This window comes from Mustela lutreola, chromosome 15 (genome assembly GCF_030435805.1).
Source record: "Mustela lutreola isolate mMusLut2 chromosome 15, mMusLut2.pri, whole genome shotgun sequence".
NCBI classification, from domain to species: Eukaryota; Metazoa; Chordata; class Mammalia; order Carnivora; family Mustelidae; genus Mustela; species Mustela lutreola.
In genome coordinates this window covers 29,655,244-29,680,951 of record NC_081304.1, presented here as the reverse complement: position 1 = coordinate 29,680,951, position 25,708 = coordinate 29,655,244, and the positions used below count along the sequence as shown (strand labels likewise).

At 37.2% G+C, this 25,708-nt stretch overlaps 1 protein-coding gene across 4 annotated transcripts in view; it reads right to left on the bottom strand.

Moving 5' to 3' along the window:
- The window catches only part of STXBP4 (syntaxin binding protein 4), a 167,007-nt gene that overhangs the window by 66,949 nt on the left and 74,350 nt on the right, over positions 1 to 25,708 (bottom strand). For all 4 annotated transcript variants that reach the window (XM_059149747.1, XM_059149750.1, XM_059149749.1 and 1 more), the window contains 4 exons: positions 12,645 to 12,821; positions 5,056 to 5,172; positions 4,520 to 4,569; positions 2,138 to 2,271 (listed from right to left, as the gene is read on the bottom strand). In XM_059149747.1, coding sequence (XP_059005730.1) covers positions 2,138 to 2,271; positions 4,520 to 4,569; positions 5,056 to 5,172; positions 12,645 to 12,821 — 478 coding nt within the window. The remainder of the gene's footprint in view (positions 1 to 2,137; positions 2,272 to 4,519; positions 4,570 to 5,055; positions 5,173 to 12,644; positions 12,822 to 25,708) is intronic.

The window sequence follows — 25,708 nt, the reverse complement described above, 5'->3', positions numbered from 1 at the left end:
GATGAAGTCATTTGCCCAGTGGAGTTGGCTGGCTAACTGGGATGATCCCTGGGGCACCTCTGGGGATCTGCAGGGCTTCTGCAGAGCACTGTTTACGTGGGTTCAGATTGGTCCTCTGGGCTGCCTCCAGGAGCCCCATCCTTCTCCATTGCTAAAGGCACCCTGAAGAGAGCTGAAGGGCCAGGTTTGCAAGGCTATAGGAAGCATTAGTGTTCTCTACATTAAGATCCTACATCTTAAGTCGGGGCTTATGCACACGCCGAAGAAGGATGCAAATGTGTGTGATTGCACATGTCTGGGAACAGGGCTTCTGTGAGATTTCAGTGGAGGCCATCATCCAAAAAAAGGTTCAGAATTATCTCCTACATATTCCCCGGGGACTGGTTTTAAGCTAGAATACCCAAGAAATCTGATTCTCATTTCTGAGGAAATCCCATCGTATAACATCCCAGAGTGTACTTATGCTAAGAAGAAAGTAGAGGTAATTACTCAAGAGAAAATTCCAAATTGTTACTTGAGCTAAGCAGACAGTCACACCAAAGGAAATGAGATTAGAGACTGCAGTTGAATTATCTACCTCATGGTAGTGATTTTCTGCTTTTCATTACATACAGAAAAAACCTACTGCATAAAGAAAAAGAAAAACGAGCTGAGTTTATCTGAATTATCAAACATAAAAAGACAAGTCATAAAAATTATAAAAGGACTGGGAATATATGCCAATATTAGCAATTATATTTCTACATTTCAATGCAGAAACTATTGGCTAGTTTAAACAGCAGACTTGGTACAATCTTATGACAGATAAAAAGTGCAGATGGAATTTTTCACTTTTCTTCCAAAGAAGTTCTGCTGAATTTCAAATATTTTCTTTGAATAATCATGTTTGACAAATGTAAAGGTTAATGTTAGCGAGGTAATTAAAACTGATGATCGCAGTGTCCGCTGGGCTGTGTGTGTGTGTGTGCAGGTGTTTCCCTCCACTGTTCCCACCCTCACTTAAAAATGTCTATTTTTACTATTAGAGGCATGTCTTTCAAACCTCTTTATGTGACATAGTTTTAAAGTTAAAAATTACCCCCAAAGGGTCTTTAAAAAGGAAGCCAAACCATTTGCTACCTAGGACTTTACTCAAAACTTGGATACTTTGTTAACAAAGAATTTCATCTGTGCCTCTCCACACTTATATTTTTATATGTTCCCCAGCATAGGGAAGATTAAGAGTGGCAAACAGGGATCGTGGAATGGGAGAGGCCAACCAGCAGACAGACTGACATCAAGGGAACAGACCTAAGAACCAACAGATAAAAACGGAGACCAAATCCACGAAGAGCCAGAAGCGCTGGGAGGCAGGAGGAGGGAAGGATGGCACCGTCCAATCATGTAAGCTCCCCCCAGGGAACCCCCTGTGTGCTGGGTTGTGGGAAGTTACTTAGCCAGTTGCCCTGCTTCTCTTTCTGGCCCAGTGCTGACTCTGGGGGTGTCCAGTGACAGATCATGCAGTTCTTTTAAGAAAGGTATTCTCTTGGCCCTGGCTTAGGAGTAAATGCCTGAGCCAGCAGCTCTGATGAGGAGGGAACTGGTTCAGCTATTCCACAGCCCTTTAATTAATTAATTACCCTGCCGACTGCCCAAGGGTCTGCTCCTAGTTTTCCCTGCCTGTGATCTGGAAGTTTTTTCATGGTTCTACTTAACTCACTGTTTCAGCAGTTTTGTTGTTCATCTTTATTGTGTTTTGGGGTCTTTTGCTCAGCTGGGCTGTACCTTCAATTTTATACTATCTGTTGCATATTATTCAAAAATTCCTCAATGTGGGTTCTAATCTTTCAGGTTTCCAGTGCTGCCGTGGATTTATTTTTCTGTTCATTCTCCCACTTCAAAAAGACTTTGGATGGAAGTAGAGGTAATCAGCTATCTTCTCTTGGAAGCCATTTTAGGCACTTTAAATAAATATTCTCCCCCTACAATTAGTGTATTAAGATTGTTTTTTTTATCAATTAGCTATTAATTTTACTGTAGGCAAACCAACACATTTAACAAAATTAAACTGTCAAGCTTAAAATTTCGTTTTGTTCTGTTAAATAAATTACTAAAAAAAAAAAAAAGAAAAGAAAGTGAAAAATTGCAGAAAACTTACAATCCATGTCAAGTATGGCCCGAACAGATTTAACGAGTTCCTTAGATTCAAGAGCTAGCATTGCTGGGATGTTACGTCCATTCCTTCCCAGTGGTGTAAGAGAAGTCTGAGAAGCTAACATGGCTCTTCTTTCACTGTGAGGGCAGTAACATAAAGTTGAACTTATCATTCAATAAATAACATCCATTTTGACTTAATCTGAATTCTTATGTATAAAAATATTTGTACTTCTGGGAATAGTGTTATAAAATGAAGTAATCACAAAACATTTGTTTTCAGTTCTTTATTATGTAAGAAAGACATATTTAAAGAATTAGATTGACCTCATAATAAGGAGGAATAAATCATTTGTTGGGCTTATTTTGTGAGTTCTTATGTTACGCTAACATGATGTAGTCTTTAGTTTTGTAAAAATTCAAATGAAGCATTAAACAGAAGATAGAGTATATTAAAAAGACTGAGCCATGGGACGCCTGGGGGTTCAGTTGGTTAGGTTAATCATCTGCCTTTGGCTCAGGTCATGATCTCGGGGTCCTGGGATCGAGACCCACATGGGGCTCCCTGCTCAGCGGGTAGCCTGTTTCTACCTGAGCCCTGTCGCTCCCCCTGTTCGTGCTCTCTCTAAAAGAAATAAATAAAATCTTTAAAAAAAAAAAAAAGAGACTGAATCACATTTTTCTAGAGTTTAAGTTTCCAAGATGTGGTGAAAATTTGCTTAATGTTTTTTAAGGTTACCCTTTTTTCTTGAACCAGTTTAAGGCAAGGGTAGGCTCTAGCTTTTAAAGATTTATTTATTTATTTGACAGAGATCACAAGGAGGCAGAGAGGCAGGCAGAGAGAGAGGAAGGAAGCAGGCTCCCTGCTGAGCAGAGATGCAGGGCTCAGTAACAGGACCCTGGAATCACATGACCTGAGCCGAAGGCAGAGGCTTTAACCCACTGAGCCACCCAGGCGCCCAGGCTTTGGCTTTTAAGTAGTCATTTTTAACCTTCATATTTAATGCCAAAACTTCTGAAATATTATTTAAGGTCATGAGACTTGACGCTTGGGATGGGGGATATACCTAAACACACAAGGGGAATCTGCTTGCTAAGTATTTTAAATTCTTATTGAAAATAATTATCATGAAATTCACATAATTATCTTACATCATTAGCAGCATGGATAGCAATAAAATGTCAGATTTTTCATTAGAATAAGGCATTACAATAAAATGAATTTAAAAATGTACTATTATCGCATAACATATGGAATAATCAAATTATTATGCTGTATACCTGAAACTAATATATATTGTATGTCAACTATATTTCAATAATAAAATATTTTTAAAAGAATACTACCATAGACATTTTTCTAAAGTAAAAAAAAAATGCCATGTGAAACCCTAAAATATAATAAGAATACAATGATTCAACTTTATTTATTTATTTAAAAAAAGATTTTATTTATTTATTTGGCAGACAGAGATCACAAGTAGGCAGAGAGGCAGGCAGAGAGAGAGGAAGGAAGCAGGCTCCCTGCCGAGCAGAGAGTCCGATGCGGGGCTCAGTAACAGGACCCTGGAATCATGACCTGAGCCGAAGGCAGAGGCTTTAACCCATTGAGCCACCCATGTGCCCCATCAACTTCATTTATTAAACTTCTGTTTTTATAGCAAAGGGCAGAGTTTTCCTGTTTCTGCAAGCCTTTATTGCTAGAAGTAGAAATACATTGCTAGTGGCAGCTATTATAAGATGAGGGAAAAACTTGCTTTGAAAATGTATAAACAGGAAACTTTCTTTTGTCTATCTTTCATTATGTATCAAAATGACCATAAACTTGCAGTATGAAATACATAAATCTTATTAGTAAGTTTGTAGCTCTTAGTAAGAAACTTTAAATTGGAAACAAACTGTGAATAATAACAAACCCAAGGTGTATCCTCCAAATGTATTCCTTTTATTTGTGTCTACTGAATGTTGAAAATGAAAGAAACTGACTGTATGAACATGTTTTATAAAATTCTGTTTGCCATAACAACTGATCTGCGGGCTTGAGACTGACCTTTCAAGTAATTTTTATTCATACACAGGATGCTTACAGAACTTCAAGGTAATCCCATTTTTACAGAATTCCTGACAAAAACAATATAGGTGATTCCTACCTCAATTTTCAAGTTCTAGGTTATAATGACTGGCTAAATCCCTCCAGAAATTTTTTTACAGAGATGGGGTCAAAACAACATGTCCTTGTATCTATTTCCACAAAACATGAAAAAAACAGTATCCAGCAGGAGTTATGTTACATCTTAAGATTATTTAAGAGATTTTAGTATTTTAATCACAATTACCAAATGAAAAACGTAATCATACTCTACAGAAAACACTTAAATATTCTTACCTTAAATTTGATAAAGGAGAAGTATTATCAGAAAATAATTCTTGAATAGTCTAGAGACAAACAAGACAGTAAAGGAGATTTTAAGTTTGATATTTTTAGGATGTCTTTTCTTATTTAACTAATATTTATAACCTCCCCCCCTTCCCACTCCCAATTAATTAAAAGGTATTTCTATTACATGTGGGAAAAATCAATTACATTGACATGGATGTGTAATAACTATGGAAACATTTCTTTATAGGGTAAATATTTATCAAATAACATTTACATAGTATTAAGAGTTTTGAGAAAGTGTTCATTAAAACATAGTGTATATTTGGGATCATGCTATCCTATCAATTATTTCTCTTAACAATCTATTGGTTAGCTGGTCTTTTCATTATCTATGCAATTTTAAAACTGACTATAGGTTAGCATCATTATTTTGAGGCAGGGAATGTTTCAATAGCCACCAAACACTAGGACACTTGTCTATATGTCAGTTATCTACAGATATCTTAAAAATGGACATAAAGTAATATAATGGGAAAGTTTACCTCTACAAAATGAAGAAGCTTTTCAGTGGATGCCTCAAAAGTTTTTCGAGCCATTTCTGATTTTCGCAATTGGCAGTCGAGTACTGTAATTCTCTTTTTTAACTCCTGAACACTTTCCTGGACAGAGGTATTAAAAAGAAGGTTTTACTCATTTCTTTTATTTTTACATCAGTGGCTCCTATTTTCAGTTTTTACTAACTGATACCAACATTACCATATTATTTATTTTCTCTCACTGTATTTATCTTCTGATCTGGGGAGACATTTAACTAATTGCATATTTAGAAGTTAAACTGCACAGGGATGCTGCAAATTTTATGAGATAAGCTGTAGATGACTTTGTTGATTCTTACAGTAAAATACATTTAAATTAAGTTTATCAGGTTTTTTTGTTTGTTTTGTTTTTTACAATATGCCTTGCCAACTGCTGACAGAAATTGCTACCAATGTGGTACAACGAAAATCGCTGAAGATATACATATATATTTAACATAATATGTCCAATGTAAAGCTGAGCTGGCAAGGAAGTAAAGGAATCCCAAGGACAGTAAAGGAATTCCATGAAGACAAACAACAACAATGCTGGGTGAACTCAGTCATTAGAGTAAGCATGCAGTGCAGCATAAATTGTTCTGAGGGTACACCTTCAGGCACAGATGGCAAATGAGAGAACTTTAATGGGTAAACTGGAAAGAAACAAACCTTATAGAAGTAAATATATGATTTTGATTTTGCTTCTGGCAAGTGGGTTAAAAAAAGTCTCCCCTATAACTTCTAATCATAAGCCCCCACTCATGAAGGTTTGAGGTCATAATTTGTATTACCCATGTAAACTGTAAATTTGTAAGCTTAAATTTTAGTTTAAATAGTCCCAGACTGGTAGAAGCAAACACAAAACTTCCGTGGAGGGATATTTTCTAAACTCAGATCCCAAAGAATGTGTACATATAATGTGTCAAAAGAACATGACCTCAGGAGATAAGCTACCATGAATAAAAGCCAGCTGAAGGAAATCAGTTACAGACACATAAAGACAACTGATACTGTAATGATCGGATACAGACTAAAATGTTTAATGTCTTAAAAAATATGGAGGAATTTAAAACATAACAAAGGGAAAGGAAATTATAAAAATAGATCGATAGGACATAAAATAATGATTCTTAAAAATAAAAATATAATCAAAATTAAAAGATCATTTATGGGTTTAATATTCAATTAGATATAGTTGAAAAGAGAATGGGTAAACTGGAAGGCAGAGCCAAAGAAGGTTCTCATAATGTACCAGAAAAATAAAAATGGAAAATATAAAAGAAGGAGAAGCAAGGAAAATATAACTAGATGAAGATCTAGCATACACCCCATCTGAATTACACATGAAGGTTCAGAAAGAATGAAGGAGAAACTGCTCAGTATAATTTGGGGTTTTTCAGAAATAACAAAAGACACTGTTCCTCAGTCCAGATTCCTCAGTGAATCTCAAACAACATAAATAAAAATAAGTCAATACATGACTCATAGTCAAACTGCTGAATACTGAAGATAAAAAGATTTGAAAATCATCTAGAAAGAAACAACAGACTGTAAACAAATAACAGATTGACTGCTGATACTGCAACCATGGAATAAAAACACTGAAAGAAATTAAATGCCAACTTACTTTAAATGTAGCAAAAATGTACTTCAAGAGCAAGAGTTCAATAAAGATGTTTTCAGACGACAAAACTGAAGAGAATTTGTTACCAACAGATCCTCATTAAACACAGTTCTAAAACATGTACTTCAGGACGGAAATAATTTTAGCAAGAAGGTCTGAGATGCAAAAAGAATGCTAAACATAAAAAATGGTAAACATGGGCATCTATTTAAATAAAGGGTGACGGCACAAAATGGACTGTAATAGTGTCTAATTTATGGTGTTAAAAGTCAAGAAAGAACTAAAATGCTGACAAAAATAGAAATTAAGTAGGAAGGGATGATAGGATTTATGTTTTAAAGTGCTCATAATATTTAGAAAAAGGTGAAAGCTAGTGATTAGTTTTTATAGTTTATGTTAAAACAGAATGTTAACATTTCTAAGATAATCATTAAAACTTAGAAACGGAGCGCATACCTTCTGGCCTAGTGGAAGGAAATAAATGGAATGGGAATTGGGAAAACAGGAGAAATCTGAACCAATTGAAAAAAAAAATGAACAGGGACGCCTGGGTGGCTCAGTGGGTTAAAGCCTCTGCCTTCGGCTCAGGTCATGGTTCCAGGGTCCTGGGATCGAGCCCTGCATGGGGCTCTCTGCTCAGCAGGGAGCCTGCTTCCTCCTCTCTCTCTGCCTGCCTCTCTGCCTACTTGTGATTTCTGTCTGTCAAATAAATAAATAAATCTTTAAAACAAAACAAAACAAAAAGCGAACAGGTAAAAGATGACAACTAAAAAAATAATCAGAAAAACTCAGGACACATAAAATGCATAACTTAAAAGAGGGTAGAAATGAAGTCAAGTTCATTAGCAAACAAAAGAGTATAAATGGAAAGATTTTTTCAACTAACGGTCAAAAATCAGTAAGATGAGGAAAAAATTCAGATATATGTTGTTTTCCACACACACACAATTGAAACATAAGGACACTGCAAAATTAGAAGTAAAAGAAAGGAAAACACACACAGGTGAATACCAAAAGAAAACTGCTGTAACTATTTTAATATCAATCAAAAATAAATATTGGGGGGAAAAAAATTGCTAAATTGAAGAGTCACAACATTCCATAAAGAATGATAATGTAATTCTAAGCTTGTCTGTTGCTAAAAATATTACTTCAAAATATATAAATTTTTTAAAAATGGAGATTTTAATGCATTTCTCTGACAAGGAAATTAAAATGATTAGAGAAGAACTAAACTCTACAGTTAATGACCCCAATCTAGTAGACTATAGAAAATGATACATCAAAAAACTGCAGAATTCCTTTCAAGCTCACTTTGAAATGTGTTAACACTGGTCACATAGTAAACCGTGAAGCAGCCATCAATAAATTTTAGAGTTAGTATGCTATAGACTAGAGTCTCTGGTCACAATGCAATTAACCTTTCTGTGCCTCACTGTGTTTATTAATAAAGACTCAATCATACATAAATTTCCCCTAATTAATTATATATTTAATGCACTTTCAGTAAAAGTTCCAATAGTTTCTTTTTTTTCCCCTTTTGATTGAATATATAAGCCAAGTGTAAAATACATGTAAGAGATCTAAGGGTCATGTAGCCAACATACTTTTATTTATTTATTTATTTATTTATTTTTAAAGGTTTTATTTATTTATTTGACAGAGATCACAAGTAGAGGCAGGCAGAGACAGAGAGAGGGGGAAACAGGCTCCTTGCTGAGCAGAGAGCCCCAATGCGGGGCTTGATCCCAGAACCCTGGGATCATGACCCCAGCCCAAGGCAGAGGCTTTAACCCACTGAGCCACCCAGGCACCCGACCAACATACTTTTAAAGAAAAAGAACTAGATAGGGTAGTCAGATAATCAAGACTTACTATAAAAGATATCATAACCAACACAGTGTATTATTGGCACAATAACATACAAATAAACCAAAGAAAGACAACAAAGGGCCCTCAGTAAGACAGACACACATGAAATCTTGATATGCGACAGAGCGGATTTGCAGATCAATCAGGAAACAAGAGACTTGAATAAATTCATTCATTTAGAATAAAGTCAGAATAAAATGGATCCCCACCCACACATATGCCACAAAACCAATGACAGAAGGATCAAAACTTTAAAACTTTTATTTTTTAAAAGATTTTCTTTATTTATTTGAGAGAGAGAGAGAGAGACAGAGAGAGCATGTGCATGAGTGGGGGGCTGGGAGGGGCAGAGGGAGGAGCAGACTCCCCACTGAGCAGGGAGCTGACAAAGGGCTCAATCCCGGGACCCTGAGATCACGACCTGAGCTGAAGGCAGACACTTCACTGACTGAGCCACCCAGATGCCCCCCAAACTTTAAAACTTTGAGGGGCAAATATCAAAGGATATCTTTGGGAATGGAAGACGTTCTAAAAAGACAGGAGGGAAAGCACTGATGATAAGTTCAACTATCTGAAAACCAATGTTTATCTTACCATTGGGGGAAAGGCAAGCCATAAATTTGAGAAAAGCCTTCAATAACATATAACTTAATATAGGGTTAGGAACTGGAACATATATGTACAATTACTACATATTAATACAAAAAGAATAACCCAATGGGGGAAAAATGGTTGAAAGTAACAAAGAGGCATTTCACAAAGAAATATAAATGTCTAACAAGTATATAAATATATGCTCAACTGGCTACCTGGGCCAGAGGAAAAGCCCTGGTGTACAGCATCTGGGGGTGTAAATACCTCTTTCCTGGCTGATTTCAAGCTACCAACCTGATAGCGCTCAATATGCCATTAAGAAGAGATACCCACAATCGCAGACCGTGAGCCAGCGCCAGCTGGTCCCAGTATGCCAGTGGCTTCAAGTCATTAGTAACCAGGGAAATCCAAATTAAACCACAATGAGATCTCCTTATCACACCTACCCAGCTTGATACAAATTAAAAGGAAATGAAAACGAAGTGTCGGCAAGGGTATGGGGTGAACGGTATCTCTCATTCACTACGGGTGGCAGTAAAAATTGGTCCGAAGGCTTTTAGACGCAATTAGGCATTACCCAGTAAAGTTCATCGATCATCGTTCAACCTAGCAGTTTCACTCGAAGATATGAACCCAAGACAAACTGTTACGCATGCGGAGCATGATGTTATGTACAAAAATATTTTTAGCAGCATCGTTCATAATAAAGAAAACAGAAACGGACTGTTCATCAAATACAGAAGTATTTCCAATTAAGGGAGTACAAAAATGTGATGAAAAAAAGAAGTGATGAAAATACATGAACTGGCTATAAGTTTCAAATAGATGAATTGCGAAAATAAGAGGTTCAGTGAAAAAAGCAAGTAGGAAGAATACATGTAGAACATTTCTATTTATATAAAGTTGATGAACAGGCAAGACTCAACAACATTAATTGTTAAGAGATATAAAGATACGTGGTAAAATTATTGAGAAAGTTGTTAATACTACATCTAGAAAAGCAGTTACTTCTGAGGGTGCGGGAGGGGAATGCCAACTGGGGAGGGACAATAGATCTTCAAAGGTATTGGCAATGTTTTACTTCCTAAGCTGGAGGTAAACAGAAAAAACAAAAACAAAAAAGGTAATTAAGTAAGTATAAAGATGAGATAAGAGAAAACTTACAGTGAAAAATAAAAACACTGTTACAAAAAGAACCTGTGTCTTAAAAATGAATCTTTGAATCCGAGTTCTATAATATCTTGGTCCATGTCTCTTAAAGCAATCTCAAATAATTAAAAGAAAAAAACCAACCAAAACATGATTCCTTCTCTTTCTCCACTGGCACTGAGTTTGGGAAATGTTGAGATGCTCTCAACTATCATTTTTTCTTTGGAAAATAAACAAACAGAGATGCCTGGGTGGCTTAGTCAAGTATCTGCCTTTGGCTCAGGTCATGATCCCAGGACCATATTTGGTCTCCTGCTCAATGGAAAGCCTACTTCTCCCTCTGACTGCAGTTCTCCCTGCTTGTGTTCTCTTTCTCTCTCTCTCTCTCTCTGACAAATAAATAAATAAAATCTTAAAAAAAAAAAAAAAGAAAAAGAAACAAAAGGTTTTTTTTTCAGAGATAAGTTAAGGGCTTAGCTTAGAATCCTGTTACGAAGAATGGCATGAGATCCCATTATGTTGAAAAAGAGAAAACCTGAATTAATTATATTGCCAGACAACTTAGGACAAAAATGTGTCTCAGCTAGGAGCTGGGACAGAGAATTGCAAATAACCTATGTTAAAAAAAAAAAAAAAGAAGAAATTCATGAGAACTCTTTGAATATTACCTAGAGAGTATTTTTAAAGACTGTTGATTATCCCTCCAAAAGTACATAGAGTTTTATATAACACAGTACTTCTCAAATGTGTTTTTAATCCTTTTTAAAAATTTCATTAATTTAATTAAAAAAACTTTTTAAAGTGTTTAACGATTCATTAGTTATGTATAACACCCAGTACTCGTCCCAATATTGCAGCAACTTCAAGACACATCTCTAAAGGCAAGGGAAACGAAAGCAAAAATGAACTTTTGGGACTTCATGAAGATAAAAAGCTTTAGCACAGCAAAGAAACAGTACTTTTGATATTGTGATAATTCCCAGAATTTTCAGAATCATGTTAAAGTTACTCACATGAAATAAGCATGTATCTCTGATTTCAGAATGTAAACACTGGGCCCAAAATAATAAATATATGTAATATTTTTAAGTATAGCTGCCTTTTCAAGTAATACAATTTTTCCTTGGCCTTGTGTATTATCAAAGAGTGACAAGAACATCAGCTATCTTTTGGAATTGGTTTAAATGGGCAGATGTGAGAAATGTAATAGTGACTCATAGAGCGGACCAAAGAAAATTTCCGATTTTCTCCCGTATTTTACTTTTCTAAAAGTGGCTTCATTTCCACTTGGTATATTTAAGGTATTTACCTGTTTTATATTCATATAAAGAAACATGAAGTATTCAAATTCACTTTAAGTTTTCTTGAAAGTGTACTGGATTAGAGATATAAATACCTACTCTAAGTGAACTTGTTAAAAGTTACAAAACATCTATTTCAGTTTACTTCGTTTTCTATCTCGGTGAAATAAATGTCTATTACAGTTTTTGAAGACCTTTCAATGAATATAGTATGTATTATGTTATAAGAAAATCACAAACTAAAAAAATTCACATTAAAAAGAGATCACATTGCTTTCTGAACAGTATTTGGTATTTTGCTATTGAAATTGGAGCCTATTAAATTCACACTCCGTTTCTTTCTGTTAATTATCTTGGGCCCTGGGGACACCTGGGTGGCTCAATGGGTTAAGCCGCTGCCTTCAGCTCAGGTCGTGATCCCAGGGTCCTGGGATCGAGTCCCACATCAGGCTCCTTGCTTGGCAGGGAGCCTGCTTCTCTCTCTGCCTCTGCCTGCCTCTCTGCCTGCTTGTGCGTGCTCTCTCTCTCTCTGACAAAGAAATAAATAAAATCTTTAAAAAAAAAAAAATTATCTTGGGCCCTGGGCAAAAATTATTTAACATTCACACTTCCTCGAGTGCTCTAATCAAAGAGCAAAACCCATCCCTCGACTCTTCTTCTCTCATCCCCACCAGGCAAATTAGCAAGTTTAGGAACAAAAGGGGAAAACCAATGTCATCAATTAGATGTTAAATAGTTCCAGGACTTTATGCCTGAGCTGTACAATGTTGACCAATGACCCAAATCAGTTTGGGGCACATGCTATTTCAACCCCAAGCTATAGGGATCAAGGGACACTCACAACCTTCGCAGGAGCCCTCCACCCCCATCCCATCAGGACACACCATCCTATCGTTGAATAACAGAAGACAAACACTGACCTAGTTTAGAAGTGCAGATGAAAAGGAAATGAAAACAGGATACATGACAACGGCAAGGAAACCATGGTAACTAAAAGAGAGGACGGTTTTGCTTACTTTATTTTGGTCCGAATAATCAGCAAGCTGAGCCTTTAGATCTGTGACCTCGGCCTCTAACAGACGGATCACTTCTTCGTAGTCCATTTCCATCCCGTGTGCCTGGCGCTGTGCAGCCTCGGCAAGGTGGATTCGACTTCGCAGGGCTCTAGTTTCTTCAACCACAGCTTTGGCTTCCTGAGGATTTCAAAATTCAGACCGTTGGAAAAAAAAATGCCATGTTAAAAAACAGTTTGGCAAAACAGGTGGAACAAAATCTTTTACGTCCTCTGGAAGTTATAATTCCCAAACTCAATCAATAGCTACATGCTCCTTACATCTCAATTTAAAACTTAGTATCCACCTTATCTTATTATGTAGAGCAAATGCTTGATTCACTTTTCCTCTCTCGATTTCTTGGATAGCTTTCAGTATGGAATCCCCAACTTCACACACCTAGCATAACATTTTGGAAATAAGGGAAGTAGAAGAGAATTGGAGAACAGAATTAAGAACAGGTTCAACAGACAAAGAGTAGGCTTCCACAGAACTCCGGTATGTGGTAGTGCTGATGCTCTAGGAAGAGTCTTGCAGCTTCAAAAATAGCTGAGAGATCTGTGGTGTTGTGGACTTCCTTGTGGTCCAAGCCCAGGATCCAAAGCTTATTTCTAGACATCAGTCTGTTTGTTACATCCCCCTTATGATTTACAATGGTAAGGCCTCTGGTATCCTGAGTCTCAACACATGAAAATCCTTTTGAAACCTTTTTCCTTACCTCCCCCAACTCCCAAGTATATTATCAGACACCCCTCACAACCCCAGGGCAGAAGCTCTTTCTGCCCCCGGTTCCTGTCCCCATGCTTTAACAAAACCACCATTTTGCAACCCTTCTCTCTCTCTCAAAACAAACAAACAAAAAGCCAAAACGTGGAATTCAGTAGCAAAACATCTTATTATTTCTATAGGGTGCAATGCTCACAAGACATTTATTAGACATGTTATGTCTTAGATGATTCATGTGTCTTTTCTCATTTAACCTTTAGAATAATATCAGAGAGAGTCATTATTAAAAACCATTTTATACATAATTAAACAGACGCTCAGAGAGGTTACATATCCTGTCTAAGGACACAAAGCAGTGCCAGAGTTTAAATCCAGGTCTGCCAAACTCCAACATTAGTGCTCTTCTCACCATTTTACTTTGCTACTAAATGATGAAACAAATAAAACAAAACTATATACTAGTTACACTCTCCACCTTAGGAAGAAGATGGGGTGACCAAAAACACGTGCTCCTTCAAAATGTGCTTTGGTGTTAGGTCGATAGTCCCCTCCCCATGGACACCAATATAATTTAGCATGGCAGTTATTATACTATAAAACATTTATTTTCCTTTACTTGATGCAGAAATCTCGTTTTTCTACAATGAAACTTTCTGCTCCAATCGCCATGGCTAATATTCAAGTATGGCTATTTTAATTTTCTTGGAGCTATTACAGGATGCCTGCTTTTGAGTCTAAACGCATTTGAAATGAAGGGAGAGTTAGAACATGGACATATTTTTAAGGGTCAGTTTTTCACTCATACATTCAATAAATGTTTATTAAGTACTTGCTATGTGCCAGGTTCTGTTTCAGGTACTGAGGAGAGAGCACCGAACAAAATAGACAAAAAGTCCTCCCTCATGCCCTTTTCAGACCTGAATTTACATTAGAGTTTGGGGAGATATACAGTAAATTAGGGATTATCAGTGAAGATCTCCCTGAGATTATATGTAATCAGAGATGTAATCGGAGACCCGCACGAAGCATGGAGCCATGAAGGTTTCCCAAGGAGCTTTTTTGGGGGGCGGTGGGGGGGGGGACAAAGAGAATAGTTTGTGCAAAGGCCCTGAGATGGAATTGTTTGTTCCATCTTTAGAGAACAGTGAGGAAGCCAGTGTGGCATTAAGTTGAGAGTGATAAGAGACAGGCAGGAGGGACTCGTAGGACACAAGGAGTGAGGTCAGGGATGAGGCTGGGGTGGAAGGGCCGATCATAAGAGACTTTGTAGGCCATCATAAAAACTTTGGTTTTACTCAGGGTGAGATGGGAAGTTACTGGAGGGTTTGGAGCAGAGAAATGATTACGATCTGATTTAAATTATAAGGGGATTAGTTTTGCTCTTGGGTTTGCTCGCAAGAGAGCTGCAGGTGGGCCAAGGTGGAGCAGGGAGAAGGGGACAGGTGTAAAAACTATGGCTTGAACAAGGGGGACAGTGTTGGAGATGGTATCAAGTGGTTAGATTCTAAATGTAGTTTGAAAGTATAGCTAACAGAAGACTTCATCATCACTAACAACATTTACTCAGCAGCTAGTGCATCTAGATCATCATATTATGTGATTAAAAAAAAACATACAAAGGGGATAAAGGATCCTTTCCTCTTCCTGGTTCCGTTCCGAACATGAAGTATGCCTTACGTAAGTGGAAGAACAGAGCAGGGCATGATAGACAAAAAGAACAATGTGAACAAAGGAAGAGAAGACAAGAAGGGATACATTTGAGAAATGGCACTAGGTTGATTTTGACTGGAGTAGGTGCTTCCTGGGAGAACAATTGGGAAAAAAAAGGCGGAGGAGAAGGGAAAGAGCCAGGCTTCGGTAGAAATGGCATGACCGCCAAAAGGGCTTGTATCAGGTAAATCTTAAGAACTTTTGAGCAGAAATTGATTTGAGATCAGAGTGCTTTAGAAAGCTAAACCTGACAGCAGGGCTCAGGACGAAGAGGTATGGCTGACCCACGGCCTCCTACACCTGATTCAAAGGGCTTGATTTCAGTCCCAGGAACAAAAGGTATAGCATGGGGAACAGAATTAATGGTATCACACCAGTGTTGCCTAGTGACAGACAGTAACTATGCTTGTGGTGAGCACGGCATAACTGTAGTTGTTGAATCACTAGGCTGTACACCTGAAACGGAGGTAACATTGCGTGTCAACTCTACTCAGAACAAACAACAGCAAAAAACCCAAAGAACTTGATTTCCTTATCTTTAAACCCAGTGGTCTTCTCATCAAAGGGTACTGTTAGGAAGAAATACCTGGGGAAACAGAAGAATATTTACCAAGCCACATCATTTGGTTCAGGCCAGGTGACCACGTCACGAGTGTCACTGCTTGATCAACCCACATCAGGCTGTGGCTGTGCGTACAGGATGGAAATGGATGCCAGTGCCACTCTGCATGTTTTACACAGACCAGCTCAGCGGATCCATACACTGCTGTGGGAGGCATGTCTATTCTTACACCCATTTAATAGGTGGAAGACTAAAGCATGAAAGGTCAAGGAAGTTGCTTAGAATCACAGACCTAAAAAGTGGCTGGACTGGGTTTTGAACCCAGGCAGTGCGCTCTCAAAGTTCATGCTCTTGGCTACAAAGCCATACTGTCTGTTCAAACTCAGAAAATGATTTAAAAAAAACACACACACACACAAACACTCATAGATGACAATATCAGCCCAACCCTACAGGAGCTTAGGATGTGGACATGACAATACACTAAAATATCTTCGAGGCTGCTTACACCACTCCCCATTTTCCATTCAATCAAGCTAGAAAAAAAATATCCTGCTGCTGAAGAGAAAGAGGAGGGGCAGAGAATGCTCCATAGCTGCAATGAATAATAACTAATTTGATGATTTATCTCCTTCACGCTCACTTCAAGCAGCTTTTATTCCTCTATAAAAACAGCATTTTAATTTTTGTTCAAAGAATGCTAGTTAATTAAATGAAGTATCTGGATGGAATATTTATACAGCCATGATAGTTCACTGATGGTAATACAGTGTGAAATGCGGTTGGGTGGTAAAAGATGCAGAGGTTTTGATGCTGAATAAATTCATGCTATTTCTTTCGTCAATGTATAACTGTCAAGTTGGTAAATGTGACCCCTTAGCAAAGTTCTAGCCCAATTCCCACTGAATGGCTGTTTAAAAGATTAGTGCATTGAAATGATGACTTTTAGAGGAAGCAGTGAAAAAAAGAGATAGCAGCAGTGTGCTGTATTTAGCAATGCAGGATCACATAAATCCATTTTTTTCCTTTTCCTCCTGGGTCGTCTTCTAATAAATTACTGTAAAGCCTCCCATGTCAGTAACAATTGAGCCAGAATTTTCTGAGTACCTCACCATGAGCCCTAAATCCCATCAGGGTAGATGCTGCAGCCAGTTCATTGAATTATTTTGTATTAGGTAGAGATTAATTCAGCTTAGAAAGTTAGGAAATAAAAGAGAAACAAAGAGGCAACAGCAATCAGAAAAATCAACACAAGCAACACAAGCATTACGTTTTTTCATACTGAGCAGAATGGGCATGGAGACTGGAAGGGAATCTTGAGTTATGAAGTCCAATCTCTGACTTGGCTTTTTTTTTTTTTTTTTTTAGGTGACACTGAGGAAATCCCTCCAACTCATACTGTCTCATTGTAAAATGAGGATTTTTCCACCTTACAATTTCACAGTGAATCTTCGGGAAGGATCACACCAAACACTCCTTTGACAAAGGAGACAAAGGGTATTATCAACTCACACAAAGGGCAGTATAAGCTCAGACAAAAGACAATGTGCTGTGTGTTTTTCCACATACAGCATTTCTTCCCCACAAGGAACATGACATAGAAGAGAAAACCTGACTGTTACAATGAGCTGCACCTAGGTCAGAATCTTTGATCTGTGATTTTTTTTTTTTCCTGGCTGTGTAATTCTCTAATGCTCTAAGAAACTCAGTTTGTTCAGTTGTTTAATGGGAAATAACAATGCCTACTTTATAACATCAACTCTCACAGGAAGGTTAAAGAAACAATTACAGTTCTTGGTACGGTTCCTCTTTACTGCTTTTGAAAGATAGACATAATCACCTATGTGATTAGAGAGTTAGACTAGACAATTTATTAAGGGCTTTCCTGAGGCAATCAATTAGTAATACCAGTTATTGAACTTTAGAGAAGTTGTTTGGGAACATAATAACATAATGTGCACAGGTCTTTTTAATGTTAGCAACAATTATGTAAAACCTTCTCTTCTCTAGTTATGAGTCGTAACGGCTCCCTAAAGTAGAAGGAAAAAGCATTAACAGCAGTTGCACGTTTGTAATTAGGCTAGTACATCCATATCAGTAACCTTCGAAATTCTGTAATTTTTAAGCTAATCAGTAAATCTTTCAAAATGTCAATGGCCAACTGGAGAAAAAAAGAGACTGCAAAGAGATATATGTCTTGGTATCATGTAACTTATGCTACCAAGCCTGAAAGAATACTTCTCTTATCAGCTTCCGACATTCACTCACTGGAGAACTCTTGTTGGTCCTGGTCCCACTACAGCTTGTGAGAAAAGATTAAGGGTTATTGCAGGAAGAAGGTTGTTGAAGGAAAAGTGTTTAAAAGCAAGTTATGTAGAGGTTCCTTAACTTGTGTATCAGATTTATTAAAACGTGTATACTATTTCTCCCAATGGATCATCTCAAAGTAATTTGCAGGTATTCACGAATGAATCCCCAACTCATTCTGTAAGCATGGATGCACTTGGGGGAAGAAAATGAATTCATGGAAGTTTCTATGGGCCTCTGAAATGTGCTCTCTCCTCTCTCTTTCCTTGCCCTTCCTCCATGCATACATCCAGCCCACCAGCCCACCTGCAAGCCTAACCACTTACTAAGCACTGTGAAGTCTTCATTTATGATGTATTTGCAGCCACTCCTTGATCTGCATTCTTGCCACTGCATTACTGATTCACGTTCTCATCACCTCAATGTTAGGTACTATGAAAAGTCACATAAATGATCACCCTGCCTACTGTGTTTTTCACTCTCACGTATTCTGCATGCTTCTGAAGGACCAATTTTCCTAAAATACTGCTCAGGTAACCAACCCAAGATAACCTTAGATAACATCCTCAATATCCATACTTCAAGGCTTTCCACTATTTGTTCCAAATCTGTCTTCCTAGCTTTAGTACCCTCTTACATGATTACCATCCAATTACATGACTTGACAAATTTCCTTACACTGAACTCTCCTGCCTTGAGGACACTTTCCAGCACACTTTTTGCTCCACTTTACCCTTTTTTCTTCATTCGGTTCTTGTCTATCATTCAAAGCTACTTCAGATTTTACCTTCTCTGAGCAGCCAGACTACTTCAGCTTACAATGATTTTTTCTTACTTTTATCTTTTATAGTATCTGTTGTCTGTAATTAATCACATGCTTAGTATCTCCTACTCCTATCTTGAGCTGTCATTAAAATGTTAAGTATTTTACTGCCTAGCTTTCTAAAGCCAAAGAATCTTGACTGCCCAAATTAGAACACAAACTGAGAGTAAAACCCTATGTAATATGAACATAGGTGCTCCACTTACCATAAAAATGAGATACAACTGGACTGACGGTAAAAATGACAACTTTGTTTTGCATATATAGTAACCACCTTAGGAAAGAAGCTTTCATAGAAAAGTTCATAAAATGTTTCAATTTTATAAGACTATTAGTAGGACTATATTTCATTTGAATAATTACAATAATAACCATAAACCATGCTATGAAAAGGACTTAATGAAAAGTAAATAATTTCATTATATTCTTTTTATATATAAATTTGAAAATCCTTTCATAGTATTTATCAAGCAAATGAGGTTACATTAAAACTATGTGGGACGAGGGACAGTTACACTTCACTGTGTTTGACAATTATTATTTCTTGGTTTTTTCATTACATAGATAATTATGTACACTAGTTTGTCTTTCCCTACAAAGTACAGTTTTTCATCGCAAGCTAATATACGCTCTCAAGGACTATATAATGCTGAACATCCTTTCCCACCCTCCACATTCCTGCTTCCATGAATTACATAATTCTATGAATTACACACTTCTTTGTAAAGTGTGTAAAATGATAGACATTTGTAAATCCAGGAAATAAAGATTTTCTTCAGTTTGTCTGAAAAAGCAAAATCCTCATTTTGCAAAGGAAGATTTGGTTAAGCTTTCTGGAGGAAAAGCAGGCCAATCAAATTATAATTAGCTCTAATTAACCCTCCCAAGAGCTGTCAGCTTCTCTACCTGCACCTGCCTCTTTCTCCAAAAGGTGCAAAATTGAGCTCTGACTCTGAACATCAAAGAAAACCAAAGAAACAATTTTCAATCTCTGTCTACAAACAGAAGTCCCTAATCAAAGACAGATACACAGGTACACCTATCTGATAAATTTTACCATGCAACTTGTTCACAATATAAATATTAATTAGTTCAAATCCAGTTAAATGTATTTAACCCTAAACAAGCACTTTACTGGTTTAGTGAAGGTTGACATAAAAGAAAAATCTATTTTCCTACTTCTCCAGTTCTGATTACAAAGGTGCTCAAGGAAACATTTACACTACTGCAAACTTCCTTTCCTGATTAGAATGTAAACTCTGCTTACTGTAACTTGGAGTTTAAGAGAGAGATGGCTGCAAACAAATACATTCCTTTCAATTTAATTTTTAGAGTTTTAATTCATTGGAATCACATGACCAAGAATTCTAAGTTCTAATCTAGATAGCATGGTAATAATATCTTAAGTTCATTTGGAAGAAAAAGAATTCAGTGAGAACTGGTATGTAGATTTTGAAAAACAACAGTAATAACAAAGAAACAAACAGGGTGGGACACGGTTCAAAGATTTAAGGCATAAATAAAGTTATTCAATAGTTGGTACTGGCCAAAGGGTTAGATAAAACACTCATACACCCAATAAATATTTATTGACAAAGCAACTGAAAGATAAAATAGCCCTAAAACAATGATCTCAGGTCCTGGGATAGAGCCCAGCATGGGGCTCTCTGCTCAGCGGGGGGCCTGTTTCTCTCTCTCTCTGTGTCTGCCTCTCTGCCTACTTGTGATCTTTCTCTGTCAAATAAACAAATAAAGTCTTTAAAAAAAAAAATACCCCCAACAGACCATAGATTATGCAATAGTTTAATCTATGGTAATGGAGATACCACAACACAATGAGTAGTGGCAACAACAAATTATTTGGGAAAACAAAAAGTATAAAGTGTAGCCCCCCATCTCATACCTTATACCAAACAAAATAATTTCATAAATGGGTTAAAGACAGACACGAGGGCAGGACAGTTGAAAACTAGGTTAATATATATCTGAAATCTGGCAAGGAATGGACTTTTTTATTTTTTTAAAGATTTTATTCATTTATTTGAGAGAGAGAAAGATCACAAGTAGGCAGAGAGGCAGGCAGAGAAAGAGGGGGGAAGCAGGCTCCCTGTTGAGCACAGACCCTGATGCGGGGCTCCATCCCAGGACCCCAAGATCATGACCTGAGCCGAAGGCAGAGGCTCAACCCACTGAGCCACCCAGGCACCCCAAGGAATGGACTTTTAAAAAATTATTAAAAAGGAGAAAGCAGAAAGAAAAAAATCTGACAACACAAAAACACCTGCATTAAAGAAAAATCTTTGAAAAAAATCAGAAAGGCAATTTATATATAGGGGAACATATCTGCAACAGATTTGGTAGAAAGTAGGTTACTAACTACAATGTAAGGAGATCTATTGGGAAAAGGGGATAATTATTAAGACTATATGAGAAGTGAAGAACCAAAGGGGGTAGGAGGGGAGACAGGATAACATGAAGGCCATATCGTCAGGAGTGGCAGAATGTCACCAGCTATCCGATCAGGAAATCAGCTACCTTCAATACTAAAGAATTGTGATGGAATTCACCATTTGATTTGAAACTCATGGTCACAGACAGTCCTTGGTATCTAATATGGATCAGTAAATCAAAGTACAGTATTTTTAAATAGGGTGATTTATTTATGTAGGGTGAGATACAACGAGAGAAGTTTTGTTTTTAATTCTAAAACAGTTTGTGAATAAATCACTTAACCCAATTGTCAGAAGTCCCATATTGAAATAAGACTACCAAGAGCGTTTCTCACATGGTGAACCGCCAAGATAAGAGTTTCAGAGTGTCAACTGCCTTATCACTACTTCCTCCTTGGGCAAAATTTACTAGTTTGTCAGCAAATTAATATATATTGCTCTCACATCAAGAAACAGAAACTCTTTGGCCTCTACATATAGGTTAGAACACACCCTGAAAGTTGCTTTCTTAGCAACTAATGAAATTTTAGAGATTTGTACTTCTTCTTCTTTTTTTTTTTAAGTAAGAAAAATTACAGGGAGAAATGCCTACACGGGCAAACATGCCTCTGACAACTCACCAGTGAAAGGGCACCTATTCTGCAATGCTTTCTAGGAAGTGAGGGTGGTTTTGCTCTATTTTCCTTTCTTCTCATTGGAATGAAAGTTCCTCATCAAGAGTACATCTGGCTTTCCCAGTGCATCCATAGAAAAGAGCATTTAATAAATGTGTCTTAGATTCCTTTGCCAAGTCTCCCTTGTAAGTTGCTACCAGGCATGCGTGGAACAATTGATGACGGAGCGTTGAACCCTGAACAGCCAGAAAATAAGTGGCTCACACCAGGGAACCCAGAACCCCAACATCAGTTCTAACTGAGCCAAAAAGCTACAGAAAATATGGTCATCAAATGAACTGGAAGGTTTCTGTGAAGAATAGCATCACTTCCTTTTTCCAAATTCCCGAGACTTGGAAAATTCTGTGATTCTAGTTGATCTGACACCATTCAAATGGGTTCTGTACTATCAACAGGATAACAGAATTACTGCTCAGATTTTCTTAAAACGGTTAAGGCCTTTTCTACATGAAAGAAGAAAACTATTTGGGAACAGGGATTCTGAAAGAGACCTCTTTGCCAATGCTTGATGAGAATGCCACATTCACGTCCGGTGACTCACTGGAGATGGCTGGTGTCTGAGCAAACAAGGATGCCAACCAGGCTGCTCTCGGGTTCCTTTTCCAAGCAAGCTGTCTTTGACTTAGGCAGTTTCTTGGGCAAAGTCTAATGTTGGAAAATACATGGGTCATGTTTTGATTCACAAAAGGGGAATTAACGTTGAGAAAGAAATTCGACTGAGTTGTTTTCTTTAAAGTAACTTTCTCCACTCGGGAGGGCTGCCTATCATCGTAAGAGATTTTTAATTTCTTTTCTTAAAAAGACTCTTTTTGGGCTTAAAAAAAAATCATTTAAAGATAATTGTAGATTACACACAGTTGTAAGGAATAATACAGAGGGGTTCCCTGTATGCTTCAACAAGCCTCCTTCAGTGGTTGTAATTTGCATGACTATAATAGAATATCACAATCAGGAAACTTCATTGATGCAATCCACAAAACAATCAGACCTTACCAGATTTATTTTTTTAAGATTTTATTTATTTATTTGACAGAAAGAGAGAGAGAGAGAGGGAGAGAGAGAGAAGCCGAGGGAGAGACAGATTCCCCACTGATGCCAGGCTCGATCCCAGGACCCGGGATCATGACCTGAGCTGAAGGCAGATGCTTAACTGACTGAGCCACCCAGGTGCCCCCAGACTTTACCAGTTTTGTAAGCACTTGGCAATAAAAAAGAAAGACCTATAGATGCATGCAACAAGCTGGATATGTCCCAAGGGAATTATGCTGAGTGAAAAAAGCCAATGCCCAAAAGTGACACACTGTACGATTACATTTACATAACATTCTTGAAATGACAAAATTATAGAGATAGAGAACAGATTACTGGTTGCAAGGCGTTAGCGGAGGGAGGACAGAAGGAGGTGGCTGTGGATATAAAAGAGGAGCATGAGGGATGCTTGTAAAGATGGTTTTTAACCGAAAACAAAAGTTGACATTTTGAGGTCACAAGTGACCATCTGAAATGGAAACAGGAATAATTTTACTATAGTACCCTTTTAGAACAGAAAAGACTGACACATCAAATAGATGTATTTTCTCCTTTCCTTTCTAAAGATGAGACAGCATCTTAGAATATCTACTTAGGGCTACACTGAAATACTATAAAAAGTTCAGTCACCAAAAGAAGAATAAAAAGGGTGTGGGGATGGATACCACTTCTAAACATTAGAGGCTTTACGGTTTCTTTAATAAATGCACAAGGAACACAATCTCTCAAAGTGTGAAAACATGAATACCTCTTTAGTAATTGCATAGTATCACTGTTCCCTTTAGAGATATATTTAATCTGTTGTTAGTTTCCTTTGTTGCTTCATCCATCGACCAAGACAGCTCACATGCCAGTGGCACCCACTGTGATTAAGTTCATGTTCAACCTTAACTGTCCAGAGACTCCTGTGCTGAGCTGACCTCACGTGGCTGCCTCAGGACTTCATGCTCTCGTCAAGCATTCAACCCAACCTTTGCACAGGTGAGGCCGACTGCAGCTGAGCTTATCTGAACCTAAAGAAGCTGCCAAATGAGCAATTTCCCATGATTTCTTTAGGGCAAAGGCTTGTTCAGGCAAGCCAAATACTTTGGCTTTGGACCGTTCACCGGTTCACAACGGCCTTAGGTCATAACACACTGCTGAAAGGAACCTGAGACAACTTCGGTGTGAGAGTACATCTTAAAAAGTTGCTGATCAAAGGAAGTTGTTAGAAGAACGGCCCGTGCCTGTTAAAAGTTGTTAGAACTTGAAGAAAAAAATAATGAGAAGTCTAATTTCATGGGAAACTGTGGCTTGTGATTTTAGACAGTAAGGTAGGGTTTATTCTGGAAAGCATGAAAACTCACCAAAAATACTGAGGTTTTAGAGAACAGTGCAACCAATTCCTTACAGAACAGTTAAGTATTCTAGTAGTCAGCCCTGGCTTAAAAAAAGCAATGCACTGGATCCTTCCAGTGAGAAAGGATCTCTGCATAATTTGGTCTTTCCTTTTTACTCATTTTTTTCCTCCCTCTCCCTCTTTTAGTTCTTCACTGCTTTCTTTTTGGGCCACTAAAAAAGGTAAATTAATTTCCATAATTTATAATAGCTAATGGACCTTCAAAAGAGGGAGATTATTCTGTTTTTAGGATCAGGCCACTGTCTCACAATAATTCAATTAAAAGTTTATAAATGAGTGAACAAAGGATATCAAATTGCGTTCTCTCCTCCCTTTGGAAGCAACTGGTAAGCATCATTGTAAAACAAATTGAAAATCAATCTAGCCATGTTTTAATAATCAGGTTACCTATGTATTTAAGGGATTTATATGGTGCAATTATTAGTACTGCGCTGACTTCATGTTAAGGCCTTCAAAAAGTTACGAAGAAAAGGGAAAGAAACTTTACCATCAAGTTTCTGGTTTTTAAAAGTTTTTAAGAGAAGAGTTATACACATTCTCTATTTGGAATTTTTAAAGACTTTTTTTGCTAACTGTGAAAAAAGAAACTAATTCTCGAGAAGTTAGAATTTTAGCAATTTCAACAAAGCACAGGAACTCTTTCATTAACAATTCATCTGTATCACTGAAATCTTCTTAAATGGAATAATATTCTGTATACATAAGAGAAGGTGAATGGTGTTCACAGTCAATATATTTAAATAAAGAAGAGTTTTAGGGCTGACTTTGGGTATTTTTTATTGCAAGTGTGCATTTCTGAAAGGCACAGCCATGCCAGTATGTATGCATGTGTTTGTACAGACAAACACATACATATATTTTAAATTATTTTTACAAAACTGGATGCATTAAATAATATTATAAATACTGTGAATTCATCACAACATGAATAATCACAGCCCCTCAGCCTCAGTACAAAGCCTTGACTGCTCTATTACTATACCTTCTACCATGGTTAAGTCTGGTTGCCTTTACCTTCATGGCATCTTTCATACAGACCTTGTTGGTGGATTTCTATTGCTACTACCGGGTTAACCCCTCCATTGCTTATTTCCTGGACGAATGCTCCTCAAATTTTCAGGTGTACACAAATCACCTGAGGACTTGTTAGATATGGACTATAAAATGACTTGGATTGTTGCACTAAAGAGTCAACTATTTTTAGATCAAGATTGTAATTTCATTTATGACAAAAGACTAGAGGAGATATTTTACCAAAAATGGAAGCTCTTCAAGTATGTCACAAAACAAATGCCTAAAGAATACAAGAACTTTTCTAACAGCATCAATAATCCATTGATTCAAAATT